This window comes from Myotis myotis, unplaced genomic scaffold (genome assembly GCF_014108235.1).
Source record: "Myotis myotis isolate mMyoMyo1 unplaced genomic scaffold, mMyoMyo1.p scaffold_m19_p_11, whole genome shotgun sequence".
NCBI classification, from domain to species: Eukaryota; Metazoa; Chordata; class Mammalia; order Chiroptera; family Vespertilionidae; genus Myotis; species Myotis myotis.
In genome coordinates this window covers 45406972-45426933 of record NW_023416315.1, presented here as the reverse complement: position 1 = coordinate 45426933, position 19962 = coordinate 45406972, and the positions used below count along the sequence as shown (strand labels likewise).

General features: G+C 37.3%; 1 protein-coding gene across 1 annotated transcript in view; it reads right to left on the bottom strand.

Moving 5' to 3' along the window:
- The window catches only part of PCLO (piccolo presynaptic cytomatrix protein), a 273992-nt gene that overhangs the window by 108326 nt on the left and 145704 nt on the right, over positions 1-19962 (bottom strand). The window contains exon 7 of the mRNA XM_036328338.1: positions 1078-3265. Coding sequence (XP_036184231.1) covers positions 1078-3265 — 2188 coding nt within the window. The remainder of the gene's footprint in view (positions 1-1077; positions 3266-19962) is intronic.

Sequence of the window (19962 nt, the reverse complement as noted above, 5' to 3'; positions counted from 1 at the left end):
AAATATTTTATTTCCATGACTCAAAACCATGCCTACATTCAAATAAACCGCAGAGGGCTCGTGATCCAGAATCATGAGTCCTCTTGGTATGAGCAAGCCTCTTAACATCACTGTACCTCTCCTCCCTCATCTTCAAAATTAGATTTGGACTAGGTAACTTTCTAAAGTATTTATGGTTCTATATGATTAAACAACAACAAAAACACCATAGGCTAGTTTTTAGTTAGGTATGTATTTGCCCTAAATCACTTATTCAATATGAAAAACCAGTTAAACGATTTAGGGCAAAAAAAGAGATGATGCAAAAAGCAAAGTCAAGGAAAAGACTAAACAGGTAGACCTGGAGGGCTTCAGCTTCAACTAGGTAAATTCATAAAAGCATTGTACAAAATTTGAATTGTAAATATAAAAAATACTTTATATATACTTGATAAGATTATTTATTTTCAATGTCATATTTTGTGTTGTTTTCTAGTATATAATGCAAAGGTACAGACTTGGCAATTACGGTATTCATAATGAGAGATAAAATACAAACCTTTCATTTAAGAAGAATTATAAAATTCTGCATTATACTAATATGAGATGAGAACATTATCTGAATTCATAAATACTAGTCTCACAAAAACACCATAAGTAATTTTCTATTACAAAGTCTAGCAGAATAGTAGTTAATGGCTTGAAACCTTAATAATTTCATAAACTGAAAGAAATTGACAATTTTAAAAAGAAAAGAACAGACAAAAAGTTTCCAATGATTTTAGCCAATTATGAATTTAAAGAATGACCATTTTATTGACACAATTATTGATAATGATTTTGGAAAAGAGGACATCGAACAAATCAAGCAATTAAGAAACACCAATAAAAGAATAATCTAAAAAGAAATAAAGAAAAGCATGCTATAAAATCTATACACAAGATACAATTTCCATTTACAAAAAATAAAATTGAAGTAAACATGCAAAAGACAAACCAAGGAAAGTACAATACATCTTTAGAGAAGGAAGATTAAACATGCAGGAAAATGAGAGTTTGAGTTTTGAGAGTAACAAGGAATTCTGAGGCCCAATTTACCTTCACTGTCAGACATGGCATGTTGGAAGTCATCCATGATGAACGCTATGTCACGGTCATAGCCTCGAGTCCGTGATTCTTCTCTCATGTGTTGTTGAACTTCAGGCAATGAGTGACTTGATCCAAACTGATCTCTGGTGTCTGCAGATATTGGTGGCAGGGGTCCAGCTGCAGCCCTGGCCATCCCCATTGGCTGGCCAACAGGACTGAGTGGACTTTCTTCTTCAGAATTCTGGGCCACAATTGGTATTCTTCCTCTACTCTGGCTAATTGGCAAACTGGTAGGCTTAGTTCTGCCAGAGGGAGATGCGTGACTGAAGGAAACATCTAGAGCTTCAGCCTCTTGAGCTTTCAGTCTTAGAGAAGAACTGGAAGAATCTCTTTTTATTGATAAATCAAGCCCATAGACAGACGAAGGCCTGGAAGAAGGTCTGGACCTGCTGCCACTACTGTATGGCTTATCCGCTTCATCCTGCAGAGCTGACCGTATGGTATTTCCTAATGTGCCTAGTCCTGTGCCAAGAGATGATCCCACAAATTTTTGTTGGTCTGTAATATTTTTTCTGAGGCCATAAGTGATTTCATCTTGAAGCAGCCTTGCTCTGGAAGAAATTCCACCAATAGAAGAAGTGCCAGAAGTCATATAGCTTGAATAATCAGGTTCAAGGTCTCTACTTTCTTGAATAGGTGAAAATTTTGACATTTTAGGGTCGATTAGTGATTTCTTATGCTTTGACTGCTTTTGATAGAGTATGGCTGCTGGTAGTTGCTTTGCCGCTTGTTTTTCAAGTGTGAGTCTACTAATGCTGTACTTTTCAGATTTTGGAAAATGTCTATAGGTAGTATCACCATGGTAATAATGGGAAAGACCAGCAAGGTGATCTAAGTTCTCTGCCCCTCTACGGAATTCTTGTTTAATCTGCTGTTTCAGAAGCTTTAACTCATAAGGATCTTCCATTGGATCTTCCTCTGCTTTCACGTAACTATGCAACCTTGAGGAAGTCTGCAAAGGTGCTAGGAAATCTGTCACTTCTTGAGACCTCCGTGTTTCAGTGGTTCTAAGGAGGCGGTCTGTTTTTGACAGATCCTTTTCATGAAGATTAAATGCAGTGGTCAATGCTGCTGTTCCTTTGGAAATCTCTCCAATGTCATCAATTAGGACAAAATTTCGTGAAGTATGGTGGTCAATATCTGCATAAAAAGAATCTGCAGAAATGCTTGATATTGGACTGCTTGCCATGCTACTTCTCTCCTCCAAACCCATTCTCAGGTCTAAGGTATTGTACTTACTACCAAGATGGGAAACAGCATATGTATTATCAGTAGAAACAGGTGCTATCATCAGGGGTTGGTTTCGAATCACCTCATAGTTTGAAGTAATCTTGGGCTCCAGATATAATGTAGTTTGCCGTGGCTTTTGTTGTATCACCATCATCTGTGATGGTAACTGATAAGAAGGTTGTGGGGTTGGTGTAGGTTGAGCTTGAGGTGTGAAGGACATCGTTGCCACAGCTTGGAATGTTGGCTGAGTCTGATAAGGTGAAACTTGCTGGTGGTACAAAGTCTGTTGCTGAAAATGGGACTGCTGGGTGTATGGGGTGGGTGCTTGGGTAGGAAGAGCAGGAGACGAGTATTGGTATTGTGTATAAGGACTCGTAGGAGGAACTAGCTGAGATTCCGTTTGGGTTTGTGGGGGTATAAACTGGCTGAATTCAGTTTGGGGAGCAGTTCTTGGTCGCTCTATGCCATGCTGACTTTCTATTCGGGATGGTCTGGTGCTGCTCACCTCACTGTCAGACATGTAATCCCGTTCCTCAGCTACCCCCTGGAGGTAGGCTCGCTCTCTCTTTTCTCTCTCCTTTAACAATGCCTCTTTCCTCCTGTTAATTCCCATTTCCAGGTACCGCAACTTGGCATCAATCTCCTTCTCTTCCTCATCAAGTTCTGCTTGTTTCTTTCTAAGTTTTGCAGACTCTCTCTCTACAAGATCAAGTTCTCGGTCTATATCCTGGAGAATCTTGGCTCGTGCCATTGTGTTGGTTCTGCAGATCCTTCTCCTGGAAACTGTACCCATTGTGCTGTACGTCGACTGAGTCCCTGTTGAGGTCTCCTCAGGAGGTGGGTTAGGCAGAGTTCTCTTAACTTTTTTCTGGGTGCCAGAGGGTGTTATGGTTTGAGAACTTTTTGTCTATAATTAAAGAAACAAAATATAGTACTTTATTATCAAGGAAAAATTAAAGATAAAAAACCTTCACACTTTACATTTAAATAAATATGATTTCATATGTTTTAGGTATGACAGTATAATATGATAAGATTTTTTTATATAATTTTAAGTATTAGCCACAAGTGCAATTAACTGAAAAATTATTTTTCTTTCTTGGTAGATTGGCTTCTTATTATTGTAACTTCTGCAACTTTAGAAGTTAGTTTTGAAATCAAGCACAGAACTCATTGCTAGGCAGATTTATATTTTAGTTAGAACCTTAGGAGAACTCTAAAAACTGATTTTCCATCCTATTTAATATAAGATTATTTACTGAATGTATTTCTAAAATATTTGTATTAATTATCTAAAGGTTAAGTTATATTTGTTAGAGATAATGCCTATTTGCCACTAAGTTCAGTTGTTTGCCTCAATCTTTCCATTCCTATTTTTACTCCCTAGAATAGCCATTATTTCTATTCTAATCATGAAATGTTTTGAAATTAAACCCTCAAGTTCTTTAATCTTTTTTCTCCAAGAAAGTGTAATATCAACTAATTTCCCATTTAATCTTTCAATATTTTTGTGACTATTTGGGTCTTTTATTTTCTTTCTATTTTATTATTCTTTTCTTTTTTTAAATTTATCTTTATTGTTGAAAGTATTACAAATGACCCCTTTATTTCCCTCACTTAACCCCTCCACACCTACACCCTGCAGGCCTTCACAGCACTATTATCTGTGTCCATGGTTATGCATATATGCATATAAATTCCTTAATCTCTTCCAGTACCTCCTCCCCTCTTTCCTCCAAAGGAGGATTATAAACACCCATCAATTAATGCAACAGTAAATGATGAACCTAAATGCAGAGAGAAAGCATATAAAACAAAGATAGTAACTATGGAATGGAGCAAATAAATAGGATAAAAAAGAATTTCTAGGGTAGATATATACATTTTAAAAATTAATTTTTAAAAAATTGAAGGTATCCATTAAATGGCTGCACATATTTGTTAAGTGAAAGATTGAGAAAATAAAAGAGTGAAATAAGAACTTGCTGTGATTAATTTTAAAGGTCCTGAGTCATGAAGTGAATTTCTCAGAATTCACTGAATAGAATGAGAGTATACATGAAACCACAGGAAAAAATAGAACCACGGGGAACCACAAAAGAAGACCATTTATTGAATTAAGAGTAATGGTTAATAAAGTGAACTAGAAAATGATAGTAGTTCTTACTACTTATTGCTCATACATGTATGAATTATTTCCTAATTTAACTTTACGAGACAGTAGGCTTAGTCAAATTCTTTTTCTTTTGTTAGTGAAATCCTAGATTAAAGAAGCATTCCAGGTACTGGGGATTTCTAATTATCCTCCAGAGTTGCAAATACTTAATCATTGATGACTTGTGTTAATTAATATTTTGTGTATCATGGATGTGAGTTAGGAAGCAAGAGATAAAACTGGTTGGTAGAAGTTACATACTCACTGAATTGGCCTAGTTAGCCTCCACAAATCAAACTAGCTTTGCTGTTCTCCACTTGCCAACATTAATAGCTTTTACTCTGACTATAGAAATAGTCACAAATGTGAAGATGGCTCCAAATCTCCACCATATTTCTTATAAGGGAGAGGGAATATAACATAGTGACTAAGAGCTTGTTTTAATCCTGGCTCTGCCTTTCATAAGCCGTGAAACCTTTAGCAAGTTGCTTAAACTCCCTGGGTCTCCGTTTTCTTACATGTAAAAGAAGTTTAATATTTATCCTTATATTATTGTTTTAAGGAGTAAATGAGTTAAAAAAAAAAAAAAGTAAAGAGTCTAAATTACTTACTGTCCAAGATGGCAGACAATATAATAAAAAATCTAAAATGATGTCATAGCAACTTATAATTTAAGGACTGATTTTAAAGACCACAAAAAAAAATTTCTTTCTGCACAGCAAAAGAAACATCAACAAAACAACAAGAAAGCCCCCTGCATGGGAGAACATATTTGCCAATGCTTTCTCTGAAAAGGGTTTAACCTTCAAAATTTACAGGGAACTCATACAGCTTAACAAAAGGAAGATAAACAATCCAATCAAAAAATAGGCAAAGGACGTAAATAGACACTTCTGGAAAGAGGACATACAGAAGGCCAAGAGACATATGAAAACATGCTCAAAGTCACTAATCATCCGAGAGAGGAAAATCAAAAATGACAATTCGGTACCATCTCACACCTGTCAGAATGACTATCATCAATAAATCAACAAATGACAAATGTTGGCGAGGATGCGGAGAAAAAGGAACCCCCGTGCACTGCTGGTGGGAATGCAAACTGGTGCAGTCACTGTGAAAGACAGTATGGAGTTTCCTCAAAAAATTAAAAATGGAACTCCCATTTGACCCAATAATCACACTTATAGGATTATATCCCAAGAAATCAGAAACACCAATCAGAAAGGATATATGCACCCCTATGTTCATAGCAGCACAATTTACAATAGCTAAGATTTGGAAACAACCTAAGTGCCCATCATCAGATGAGTGGATTAAAAATGGTGGTACATCTACACAATGGAATACTTTGCTGCTATAAAAAGAAGGAACTTTTACCATTTGCGACAGCCTGGATGGACCTGGATAGCATTACGCTAAATGAACTAAGCCAGTCAGAGAAAGATAAATGTCACATGATCTCACTCATTTGTGGAATATAATGGACAACATAAACTGATGAACAAAAATAGATCCAGAGACAAAGAAACACCGAACAGACCATCCAACCTCAGAGGGAAGGCAGAAGAGGTGGGGGGAGGAGAGGGCAAGGGAGAGATCAGCCAAAGGACATGTATGTATGCATATTAGCATAACCAATGGACAGGGACACTGGGGCATTGGGGACTTGTCCTGGGGGGTGGGAGTAGCCAGGGAGTAGTCAATCGATTTATAAAAGAAAGTTTGTCATGATTAAAGGTGATATAGTTGAACACCATGATTAGAGATGACAACAAAAATCTAGAAAAATCTTAGTGTTTAATAAGATTTTCCTTGATGACCAGCTTGGTAAAACATGTTTTTAGATAGCTCTGGAGCCCTTAATCTGAAAACAAACAAAAAAAATATCACATTAAATATAAATAACTGCATATACAAATTTAAATTATTTTCAAATAGTTGTGCAAATAGCAGACCCATGGAAAGTCTTAACCATAGAATGGATGGAGTCTGTAGGGAGCCTGGAAGAATATTCATTTCAATTTTAGTATTTAGGAAGTAATTATGAGAACAAGCAAATACACTCCAAGGTAAGTTTTGCTGTACAAAGTTATTTTATGTGATATTTATCTTTCTCTGACCAGCTTATTTCACTTAGCATAATGCTCTCCAGTTCCATCCAGGCTGTTGCAAATGGCAAAAATTCCTTCTTTTTTACTGCAGTGTAGTATTCCATTATGTAGATATACCACTGTTTTTTAATCCACTCATCTTCTGATGGGCACTTAGGCTGTTTCCAAATCTTAGCTATGGTAAATTGTGCTGCTATGAACATAGGGGTGCATATATCCTTTCTGATTAGTGTTATAGTTTCTTGGGATATATTCCTAGAAGTGGGATCACTGGGTCAAATAGGAGTTCCATTTTTAGTTTTTTGAGAAAACTCCATACTATTCTCCACAGTGGCTGCACCAGTCTGCATTCCCACCAGCAGTGCACAAGGGTTCCTTTTTCTCTGCATCCTCGCCAGCACTTGCCATTTGTTGATTTGTTGATGACAGAGATTCTTACAGGTGTGAGATGGTACTGCATTGTCATTTTGATTTGCATTTCTCGGATGATCAATGACTACATCAAAATAAAAAGCTTCTGCTCTGCAAAAGAAACCATCAACAAAACAACAAGAAAGCCCACTGCATGGGAGATCATATTTGCCAATGTTATCACCGATATGGGTTTTAATCTCCAACATTTACAGGGAACTTATACAACTTAACAAAAGGAAGATAAACAACCCAATAAAAAAAATGGGCAATAGACCTAAATACTTTTCTAAAGCGGGTATAGGAAGGCCAAGAGACATATGAAAACATGCTCAAAGTCAAAATTATTTTAAACAACATTTTTCTCAGGGGAATCAATTTAAACCATGCATCTTATATGCAAAGGAAAATAATTTGTCCTTGTTCTGAGGTGTCAGGGCTATTAATAAAAGTAGCTAAGGTAATACTATCCTAAGAACTCATTGGCAAAATAATCTAAACTCAATCTAAGGATGATTAAAGGATACCCATTCCCTCTCTCTCCCAAAAGTGGATAAGATAAAAATAGATGCTGGATCAAAATTATTTATCAATTGCTATATATAATAAATATGGCAAAATTCAACTTGCTAATTTATTCCAGTTGTTGTTAAGTGTAATTCTAAAATCCCTTGTTTTAGATACTAATGGCATAGAGTAAAAAGGCATGTGATTAAATGGACTTAAAACCTGTTTTCAAAGAACTCACAAAGTTAGAATTTTTTTTTTATAATGTTGTATGAAGAAAATACTTCAGTCTTTTGCTAAATATAGCTCTTGTTAATATCAGAGACATAAAGACTTAGGAATGTATTTTTCATTTTATAAATATAGAAAACTATAGCTGCTGTTGAAAATCAATATTCATAATGATTAAATATCTTGGATTTTTAAGATTGTTCTTTCAGTTAAGCAGAAAATATTTTTATGAAAGCCTTTTACTTTTAGATAATGGAGCTGTGGATTCACTTACAAATAGTACAAATCCACACAGATTTATTAATAAAGAAGATATTTTGATGGAGATAAATATTGTATAATCTATTAAAAGATCATCAATATAACAAGCCAGAAGGTGAATTTGAGATTTTATAAACAGAGTGTATTGGGATCTAGAATAAGAAGGGTTTACTTTTAGTTTAGGGAAGGAAAGATGGATTAAGACATAACAACTAGCCTGGTTCTTGAAGAATGGATGGGACTTAAACAGGAGAATATTTTCTATGTGGAGGGAGCAGTATAAAATATAATTTTCACAGAGATACCAATGATTATCTGGTTTTACTTCATCCTAGTGATGAATTAATACCTGAGAGATGGCCAAAACCGGTTTGGCTCAGTGGATAGAGCATTGGCCTGCGGACTGAAAGGTCCCAGGTTCGATTCCGGTCAAGGGCATGTACCTGGGTTGCGGGCACATCCCCAGTAGGGGATGGGCAGGAAGCGGCTGACCGATGTTTCTCTCTCATCGATGTGTCTGACTCTCTATCTCTCTCCCTTCCTCTCTGTAAAAAATCAATAAAATATATTAAAAAAAAATACCTGAGAGATGGAAACACATTCAGAGAGTATCCAATGTAAATCGAAAAAAAATTATAAGGAATACCTTGAATAGCTGTATCTATCTTAAAAGTTCTACTCATCCATTTCCTTTTTTTAAAGATAGAAAAAGCAATCCTGCCTATTACATACTGGTCAAATTAACTCCAATATCATGTGAAATGCCAGGGCAAACCATGAAAATGTAAACGTGTAATCACTGGCAATGACTTGTACCGTAGTATAGTGGATAGCAATCAGTGTTGCTTTGTCAGAGAGAAAATTGTGACAGCCCAATTTAAGTTCCTTCAATGATAATGCATCATGTAGATGACACAGAAACAAGAGATGCAATCTGTAGAGATTCAGTAAAGCTTTACATTGTCCCATGACATAATCAACAATATAGCTTTGGCCATACGAATGAAAAGTGGTCTTATAATTTGTCGGGGATCCGTAATTATACCATGGCTATTCATGGTCCAGAATCAATGGAAGTAAGCAATTAATGTTTCTTAGCCTTGTCAGTAATGAAATTTTTGACCAAATAATTCTACGTTAGGTGTGGTGGTGGCTGTTTTGTGCGGGGCAGACTCAGTGAGCACCAAAGCCCCACTGAAGCAAGTCTTGCCCCAGAAGGGTGTCTTCAGCACAGTTCTTCCACCGTAGACACAGCTGACTCCCACAGCCAATTGGCCTGGAGGTCAATTCCTCCCAGTGATACCTACTACAATCAAGGCATAACTACAACAAGACTGTGCACAAAGCCCACAAAGGGGTGCACCAAGAGTGTCCACCTCAGGTAATTGGGGAGGCTGAGCCACTGGGCCCTATAGGACACCTAGCACACAAAACCACATTACCAACATAGGGAAGCATAAAAAATGCGGAGACAAAGAAAAAGGTCACAAATGACAGAAATGGAGGAAAGCAAACTACTGGATATAGAGTTTAAAACCACACTTTTAAGGTTTTTCAACAACTTTCTAGAAACCGCCGATAAATTTAATAAGACCCTCAAAAAGTCTGGTGAGACCGCCGATAAATGTAGTGAGATCCTCAAGAAATCTAGTGAGACCCTCGAGGTTATGATAAAGGACCAACTAGAAATTAAGCATACACTTACTGAAATAAAGGATATTATGCAGAGTTCCAACAGCAGACTAGGGGATCGCAAGAATCAAGTCAAAGATTTTAAATACGAAGAAACAAAAAACACCCAACCAGAAAAGCAAAATGAAAAAAGAATCCAAAAATACGAAGATAGTGTAAGGAGCCTCTGGGACAACTTCAAGTGTACCAACATCAGAATTATAGGGGTGCAGGAAGACGAGAGAGGGCAAGATATTGAAAACCTATTTGAAGAAATAATGACAGAAAACTTCCCCTACCTGGTGAAAGAAATAGACTTACAAGTCCAGGAAGCGCAGAGAACCCCAAACAAAAGGAATCCAAAGAGGACCACACCAAGACATATCATAATTAAAATGCCAAGAGCAAAAGACAAAGAGAGAATCTTAAAAGCAGCAAGAGAAAGACAGTCAGTTTCCTACATGGGAGTACCCATAGGACTGTCAGCTGATTTCTCAACAGAAACTTTGCAGGCCAGAAGGAAGTGGCAAGAAATATTCAAAGTGATGAATGCCAAGAACCTACAACCAAGATTACTTTATCCAGCAAAGCTATCATTCAGAATTGAAGGTCAGATAAAGAGCTTCACAGATAAGGAAAAGCTAAAGGAGTTCATCACCACCAAACCAGTATTATATGAAATACTGAAAGGTATCCTTTAAGAAGAGGAAGAAGAAGAAAAAGGTAAAGATACAAATTATGAACAACAAATACACATCTATCAACAAGTGAATAATCTGATGATCAGAATAAACTGGTGATTATAATAGAATCAGGGGCATAAAAAGGGAGTGGACTGACTATTCTTGGGGGGGAAAAGGGTGGGGATGCGGGAAGAGGCTGGACAAAAATTGTGCACCTATGGATGAGGACAGTGGGGGGGGGGGCGGTGAGGGTGGAGGGTGGGGTGGGAACCGGGTGGAAGGGAGCTATGGGGGGGAAAAAGAGGAACAACTGTAATAATCTGAACAATAAAGATTTAATTAAAAAATTATTATAACCACAAAAAAGAAAAAGAAAAAAAGAAATCCTTGCCATCTTAAAACTAATTTAAGAAAAAAGAATTAGAACAGTAACTACAAAAAACAAAAACATTTATCTGATAGCTCAGTGAAAATTTTTTTTAAAGTTGAGTAGAAATTGTTCTTGGGGTTTGTCCCACCCTATCTGGACCTTCATCCAGAGCTTTCATTTACTTTGTAGACGACAGTAAGTCTCTGTCTTGATAAGAATAGTCATATGTAGTATCATGCCCTCTGACTTTATTTACTCTTATGTGTATCTGGCCATTCATTCTTCTTAGGATGTAAATATCATTTATAAAGAACTATGTGTTTTAGGTATTAGGAAGGTAGGTGAATATCTAGGATTTTCCTTCTTCAATCAAGATAGCTCTTAAAAATATATGACATAGGCTAGCATATTTCTTTAAGTTTTGGAAGTTAGGGTGAAGGATAATGATAAAACAAGGAAAAGATAAGGCTGCAGACTGGAAAATATGCCTTTACGCATCCTATCTCATATGGAAGCAGATTTCTACTATACAATGTCAATGTAAACATTAATTCACCTTCGAGGAGTCTCCCCCACACCAATATCAACAGTTTCCAATCTTAAGACAAAATAGCAGCTGCATGTAAAAATGTTCAGCATTCTGTTTTATGCACGGTATCATTAATAGCATGTTTCCAAAATAGACACATTGTTTAACACCATCCCACCCTCACCCCCATACAGAGTTAAAACACACAAAATGTTTAGTGTAATAGTTTCTATCACGTTAAGAAAATACGATAAAACATTTAAAATCTGCCGGAGTCCATTCATTGTCTTCACTAGCTGAGTTTAGACAGAGTCCCCCAAAAGCTAGTAACCTTTGAAGTCCTAGCAAAGGTCAGAACTGTGCACCACCCAGTTAATCTAGGAACCACCCAGTTAATTTAGGTAATAATAGTTGAAGCATCCCCACCTTAGTTCACTTAATTCCTTAGATACTTATGTAGATCCTTGTTGAATATTGTTAATCAGATACTCTGCCTATTCCTGGAAATCTATTGATGAGCTAATCAGATACTTTGACTATTCCTGGAAATTGTCTGCTGATCTGTGTGTCACTGAAACCTCCTTACCCTAAGGGCTACTCCAGATCAATAAAAGATTGGAACAGCCTGAGCATGGGTGGAAGTCCTTTGGGACTTGCCCACCTGGTCCCCCAATATTGCAAAATTATCTCCTGTCTTTTTCTCTCAATTTGTTGTGCGGCTCCTCTTTCAGGTACCAAACCCTACTCCACGCAGAACATGGAGGGAGTGTTACTCGACAAAAATCCATTAGAAATTGCAATAGGCACACTGCCTGGCACACACAAAATAAAGCCATCAAATTTCTTCAACTAGAGTACTGTGGAATGATGTAATAACTATTTTTTATAAACCAAAAATGTAAATAAGCAGTATTATCAGTGCTATGAGAATATCATTGAATTGATGACAAATTATAGACACTTTTACCAATAAGTAGTCTTGACTCTCTATTGCCACGGGAGAGAATTTCCCATTTGTAAATGTAATTGAAATAGCTTTAAAAAATTAATTTTTCTCTAATTGTTATATTTTAATAACAAGAAAAAAGTGAGATGAGAAACTCAATTACAGTACCCTATTATCAGGAGACTCAAGACAAAGTAGCAAAAGATATTTAAAAGTCACACACTGACAAGCTATTTCCCAAAGTTTAGGAGTACAGACAAATGGTTCTTCAAATAATATTGTGAAAATGGCATTCAATATTGCAGCAGACATCTTCAAGCTTTTCCTTAATGTGCCTCGTGTCCCAGTTTGTTTTGTTGTCTTGCTCAAAGTCATTGCTCTTGGGCTGAGCAACCAAGCAGAAAACTAGTTTCTACCTCACTAGATAGAAGCATTAGACATGTCCGTCCCTGCAACACTTATTGCCTTATATTTTCTGGAATGTCCCAGAGATGAATTTATTTTCTTTCCTAAAAACTGCTTAAAGTACTTTAAAAAGCCTTCTTATAAGTTTTTTTTAAGATGAATATTTTTGTATGTATGTGTGCATGCATGTGTGTGTGTGTGTAGCATATGTATTTCTCCTTCCTCCTTCCATCCTGCCTGCTCTCCGTCTCTTCTCTCTTTTTATTTCTCATAACATTAAATCAGATAGCTATATTCCACTGAATGAAACAAACTATAGCTGTTCATATACTTTGATAATGGCCATAATATGTATGGCTTTTGTTTTCAGAAGGGCAACTGCTTTATTCAACAATCCGACACAGGTCTAGTATTCAAGAGGAATATTCATATTTCATCACAAATCTCCTCAGAAGAGTGTTCAGAAGTAATGATCACCAGCGACTAACATCAAAAAGATAAAGAAATAGAGAACTAGGTATTACATCATCTCCATAGACGTGTTAGTTATTCAAAAGCTGCCAGACTTTTGATGGTAAGGTATCAATTTACTATAGAAAGGTGAAATCATTTGATAGTTATGCTTATAGATGAAACATGCTGCATCACAAATGTGTTCTTGGAGAGAAAAGCAAACATTTCTAGGTTTTTTTTCCCTTCTATTTGTATTTTTTTAAATAAATGTTGGAGTAATTTGTTACATAACAGTATATCACTGATATACTCACTGACTTTCTCCAGTATTGTACATCTGAATATATGACTATTTATATTTCTAATAATTTGGTCTTATGCTCTTTAGACAGACAGTCCATGTACTCTGACAAGTACTTTCTGGAAAGCCTGTGTTATAGGGATAGACTCTTACTGTTTGTTTCACCTTACTTTTTTTGTGTTATTTTCTGTTGTAAAGTCTTACTCGTGAGCCAGAAGTGACTCACTGTGGAGTTAGCAGGACCCTGTGTAGGTTACTGTCTCAGCCTTCTTTCCTGGCTGACAATTCCTATCAGGTAAGAGGGACCAGTCTTTGAGGTGTTCCCAAGAAATGGTGATAATATTTAATTTTCTAGAATGTTAGAATGAATTTTTAGTGAAAATGATTCTGTGTTTCTCACACTGGCTTACAGAAAGAGTAAGTATTTGAGAAAACAGTTTACTCTGGGCAAAATAATATGCCTTTTTGGTCTTCCTAGCTCCTGAACAGTTCCAGCCATCATAGGCTTGCCTTATATACATGGCTAAATCAACACGTGCAGGCTTTACTGGTACTTACGAGAGACACAGACTATTTCCATTTTTTAATAAGTATTCCTAATACATAAGCAATGAAGAAATGTTTCCAAATGAGATTACCAAGCTGTGATATATTTAAAATATTGACATTGAAATCATGTTTTTCAATATGCACAAACAAAAATACAAATTGACTTGTACTTGAAAATAACATCAGAAGTCTAAATTTTGAGGCCCTTTATAAAAATACTGCCTAGGTCAAATGATCCTTTGTTCTTTTTGTGATTCTTTATACATGAGTGAATTGTCTTTTCTCATAAAGCTAGAAATTAGATCTGTCTTAGGAATACATAGATTTTAATAGGTTGTTGGAGGGGTCTTTATTACTCAGATAATCAAATCTCTAATGATGAAGAAATGCCATGCATTGGAATTATATCAGAGGCATTAGGTTCCATACCCTTCTAAAATCACTCCACATGTTCAACTTACTGATCAATTAAGAGCATGACATTTTTTAGAAGCTGGCTTACTACTCCAAGTTGTCTTTGTATATGAAATAATAACTGCTTTCATTAATCAGTTCCTACTGGGTAAGAAGGCCAAGTCTTTGAAGTGTTCTCAAGAAATGGAGATAATTTATAGGTTGTTAATAATGGGCAAAATTATTCAATGTTCCTACAAAAAAATGGCCAGATTTTTATGGTGACCACCCAAAGACACTGGGAAGTCCCCTATGACCCTTATTGGTAGCTAATGATTTTTACTTGGGAACCTAATGATTAAATTTTTTTTAAATTGGGGCTATTTTTTTTAAAAGCCTAGAAAAAAAGGATACAATAAATAGTAGATATTATTAAATATGATTAACTGATTGTTATTATAGGATCTATTTCTTGAAAATGTCAGCAATAATTCTTTAATAGAAATGAAGTGGCTTTAAGACTTATGCAAAATTTAGCATAGGCAGTTAGGGGCTACAATGGTAAGGTCTGACCAAATTGTGTATCAATCTAACTTTTAGGTTAATCTATTAATATACGCATCATCTGAATACACATCAGATCTATGTTCCAACTACAGAGGCTGAAGCTCAAATGAAAAGCTTTTAAGTAAGTATTACAGAAGAAATTGATCGCACACCAAAACAAGACATACTAATAATTATAGGTGAATGGAATGCAAAAGTAGAAAATAAACAGAATCAAATGTTACTGAAAATTTGGACTAAGGGTCAGAAATGAAGCAGGAATCAGCTTGTGGATTTCTATGAAGCAAGACTTGCCCATCACAAGCACATGCTTCAAACAACTGAACTTCACCAGATGGCCAATACCAAAATCAAATAGACTATGTAATTGGAAGCAGGAGATGGAAAAACTGTATTCTCTCTGCCAAAATAAGACCAGGAGCAGATTGTGGTATTGACTATAAACTGTTACTACACAACATTAGAGCACTAAAAGAATCACAGTGTCAAAATATAATGTAAATAACATTCCTAATGGACTTAAAGTCCACATAAAAACATATTTGCACTGTTACACTCAATTGACCAAGAACCAGATGAACTGTGGACTGAAACTAGAAATACTATTAGGGAAGAATGAAAAAAGGACAATGCCAGAAGTAATAAGAAAATAAAAATTGAGAGTGATGACAGAAGAAACACTGTAAATTGTTAAAGATGGACGAGGGCAAAAGTAAAAGGTGACAAAAGCAGGGTTGGAATCCTGAACAAAGTTTTTCAACAACTATCATCTAGAAAAAAAGGGAACTATTACAATAGTCAAAATGTAAGGAGATATAAAAGAACAATAACAACAAATCAAGAAATCTCTACCATAAGATTCAAGAAATAAATGGGACATTCAAATCTAAACTTGAAGTGCTGAACTTCTATAAGGAAGCACATTATCTGACATGGAGAAAACAAAGGAAAGGTGAAACCAGTACAATGAAAATCTATACAGAAGAGACAAAATCTATGAGGAAGAAGATTCCTCTGAGGAAGAACCTATAATTCTAAAAAGTTAAGTGAAAGGTGCCATGAAAGCATTTTGAAGAAATAAATCACCAGGGTTAGATGGGATACCGATAAAATTATTTAAAGCCAAAGAGACTGAATCTGTAAAAATCTTAACAGGAATATGTCAACAAATAGGGAAAATAAAATAATGGCCTATGGAGTAGAAAGATTCAATATAAATCCCAATTTAAATAAAAGAGAGAGAGAGAGATGTCAAGGAGTGCAATAACAGTAGGACCATTGCTTTCATTTCCCATCCAAACACGTGATGCTAAAGGTGAGGCAGCAAAACATATTTATCTTAAATGGACAGGAGATGCTGGATGTTCAAGCTGGTTTTAGAAAAAGAAGATGCACTTGAGACGTTACTGAAAACGCTTGTATTGCATTTTGCCTAAGAATTTCAGAAGGTGGTTAGTCTATGTCAGTGATGGCGAACCTTTTGAGCTCGGCGTGTCAGCATTTTGAAAAACCCTAACTTAACTCTGGTGCCGTGTCACATATAGAAATTTTTTTATATTTGCAACCATAGTAAAACAAAGACATATTTTTGATATTTATTTTATATATTTAAATGCCATTTAACAACTGCCAAAAACGGTTTGGCTCAGTGGATAGAGTGTCGGCCTGCGGACTGAAAGGTCCCAGGTTCGATTCCGGTCAAGGGCATGTACCTGGGTTGCGGGCACATCCCCAGTAGGAGATGTGCAGGAGGCAGCTGATCGATGTTTCTCTCTCATCGATGTTTCTAACTCTCTATCTCTCTCCCTTCTTCTCTGTAAAAAATCAATAACAAATATATTAAAAATAAATAAAAATAAATGCCATTTAACAAAGAAAAATCAACCAAAAAAATGAGTTCGCGTGTCACCTCTGACATGCGTGTCATAGGCTCACCATCACTGGTCTATGTTTCATGGAATATGTAAAGCCTTTCACTGTGTGGATCATGAGAAGTTATGGGTTGCTCTGAAAGAAACAGGCATGCCTTAGCACTTGACTGTCCTGTAGTGTAACCTATATTGTGGACAGGAAGCCATTGTCAGGACAGAATGTGAAAAGATAGAATGATTTCCTATAGCCAAGGCATCAGCAAGAGTACATTTTATTCCCTATTTGTTTAATCTGTATGTAGAATCTACACTTTAAAAGACAAAGATGCTAATTGACTGTACCTTTGCTACACCCTAAGCCACGCCCACCAGAAAATCAGAGTGACTATATGCAAATTAACCCAACCAAGATGGTGGCCGGCAGCCACGGAGCTGGAGCAAGCAGGAGGCTTGGTTGCCCGGGCGATGGAGGAAGCCAAGCTTCCCACCTGCTCTGAGCCAGCTGTGGACTCCGCTCGTGGCAACAAAGTTTCAATTATAGAAGCTAAATAAATCTCAGATACCTGCTTCCAGCCAGCCTCCACTGGGAGCTTGGGTGGCTGGGGGTCGTGGCCAGCCTGCAAACAGCCAACAGCCCCTCACCCAGGCTGTCCACACCCTCATGGGGTGAGGTCCCCGCTGGGGGCTTAGCCCGCCTGAAAACGGCCCTCAGCCCCTCACCCAGACTGGCCAGGCACCCCATCAGTACCCCCCACCCTGAAGGGGCTGTGGCCAGCCAGCAAACAGCCATCAGCCACTCACCCAGGCTGGCCACACCCTCATGAGGTGAGGGTCCCTGCTAGGGGGCTTAGCCAGCGTACAAACTGCCATCAGCCACTCACCTAGACTGACCAGGCACCCCAGCAGGACCCCCCCCCCCTGAAAGGGGTGTGGCCAACCTGAAAACAGCCATCAGCCCCTCACCCAGGCTGGCCAGGCACCCCAAAGGGGAACCCCTATCCTGAAGGCGCTGTGGCCAGCCTGCTAACAGCCATCAGCCCCTAACCCAGGCTGGCCAGGCAGCCCAGAGGAGACCCCCACCCTGAAGGGGCTGTGGCCAGCTTGAAAACAGCCATCAGCCCCTCACCCAGGCTGGTCAGGCACTCCTATATAATAAAAGGGTAATATGCAGATTGACCCTAACAGCAGAATGACTGGGAATGACTGGTCACTATGACACACACTGACCACCAGGGGGCAGACGCTCAATGCAGGAGTTGCCCCCTGGTGGTCAGTGCGCTCCCACAGGGGGAGCTCTGCTCAGCCACAAGCCAGGCTGATGGCTGCCAGTACAGCGGTGGTGGTGGTAGCCTCTCCTGCCTCCTCAGCAGCGCTAAGGATGTCTGACTGCAGCTTAGGCCTGTTCCCCGCTTGCAAGTGGATATCCCCTGAGGGCTCCCGGCTGCCAGAGGGATGTCTGACTGCCAGCTTAGGCCCATTCCCCCCAGGGATCGGGCCTATGCCAGCAGGTGGTCATCCCCCGAGAGATCCCAGACTGTGAGAGGGCACAGGCTGGGCTGAGGGACTCCCCTCCCCGCCTCCCCCTGGCTGAGTGTACAAATTTTTGTGCACCGGGCCTCTAGTTTGTCATAAAAAAACTGGGGTAGACTCAGAGGAAGAAATAAAAATTGGTGGAAGAAATATCTTTATCTTAGTGATATGCAGATAATATATTTTCATTTGAAAGATGCACTGCTATGTAAGAATACAGATGTTTGTTGCTTCATTCAACATAACTTTTTCTTGATTATTTTTTTCTAGAAGAAAAGAAAATGCTTGAAGGTAACAATGACCTTTTCTCTTCCTTTTAGTCACCTAATGTCGTTATCATTACTAAGTTTAAAATAACTCTTTTTGTAGTTATGACTTCAAAAATTTATCAAAGCAGCAAAACATATTTTGCCTATGTGCTCTTAGCTAGGCAGAAAGAAGGCTTGATGACCCGTAAGCATAAATAGAAATAAAAAAGCAATTTAAAAGCATTGACAACCCAAAGCCTATGAAAACATAATAGCCTAAGAATTGAAATAACAGATCAGCTCACTGGAAAATGAACACAGATACCGGCTATTTTCTCAATTAACTTTTAATTGCTGCTGGACTGGGATACTGAATGCTATGAACAACTATCTAATGCTGGTTCCTTCTTCAAGGTCAAAAAATCGTTACAGTTCTAATAGCCTTACCTAGAAATAATAACTATCTCCCTTTATCAGGAAATGTGTTAAATGGTTCATGCAGGCAATCTGAGGTAGAATAATAAAGTTAATAAAAAATTTCCAAGAATTAACATTAAAACTTATCCTAAAGCATAAGTGTAAAACAAAAGTATAAAGTACCTTCCCTTTTTTCTTTACAGCAAGTGATTTCTTATGCTCCAGCAGGCTGAATAGTGTAGTACTGCCTGCCAGTGAATTATTCCATTTTTAGACCAAATTATTGATCCATAAGAGAGACTGTAGTGACTCCAATGCTTCTATATTTTCTCATTGGCAATTGCTCATCAGAACAAGTTTAACTTTAGCATTCTGAGAAACGATTTAATAACTACTTATCAAAAGCTATGGGAAATATAATGACCATTTCAATAGTGGTGCAAAGTCTTTCTAAATTACCCTGAGATAATAAATAGGTACTTTACATTCAGACTCTTGAAATGCCTAATCACAAAAGTCAGAGTCTCTGTTTTTTGTTTCTCTCTCATTGATTATCCTATGGATTAGAACACAAACTGGAACATGACATCAAAATAATTCAAAGTTGCTTTTATCACATATGTTTGCAGTGAATGAAATATTTCACCTTCATAAACCAAAATCACATAAAATAGATCCCCCAAATTAAATGTTCTTGTAAAGTACTTGACCATGGCCCTTATTCAATATAAACTGCCAAACCATTTGGCTCTTTAGAAGACAATACCATTAACAATGGATAAATGATAGCAATTAAACTAAGTGACAAGAAATATAGTCTTCTAAAAGATAAAGCTCATGGGTTAATATAAACATGACAATAAATATGTATAACCTATATATTTAAGAGGTTAACTTCTTTTTCAATTATCAATTCTAGCATATCGGGTAAATGGCCTCCACGGCTTTGCTGGCACATACGCACTCTTTTGTTATTGCCTGAGCAACCACATTTT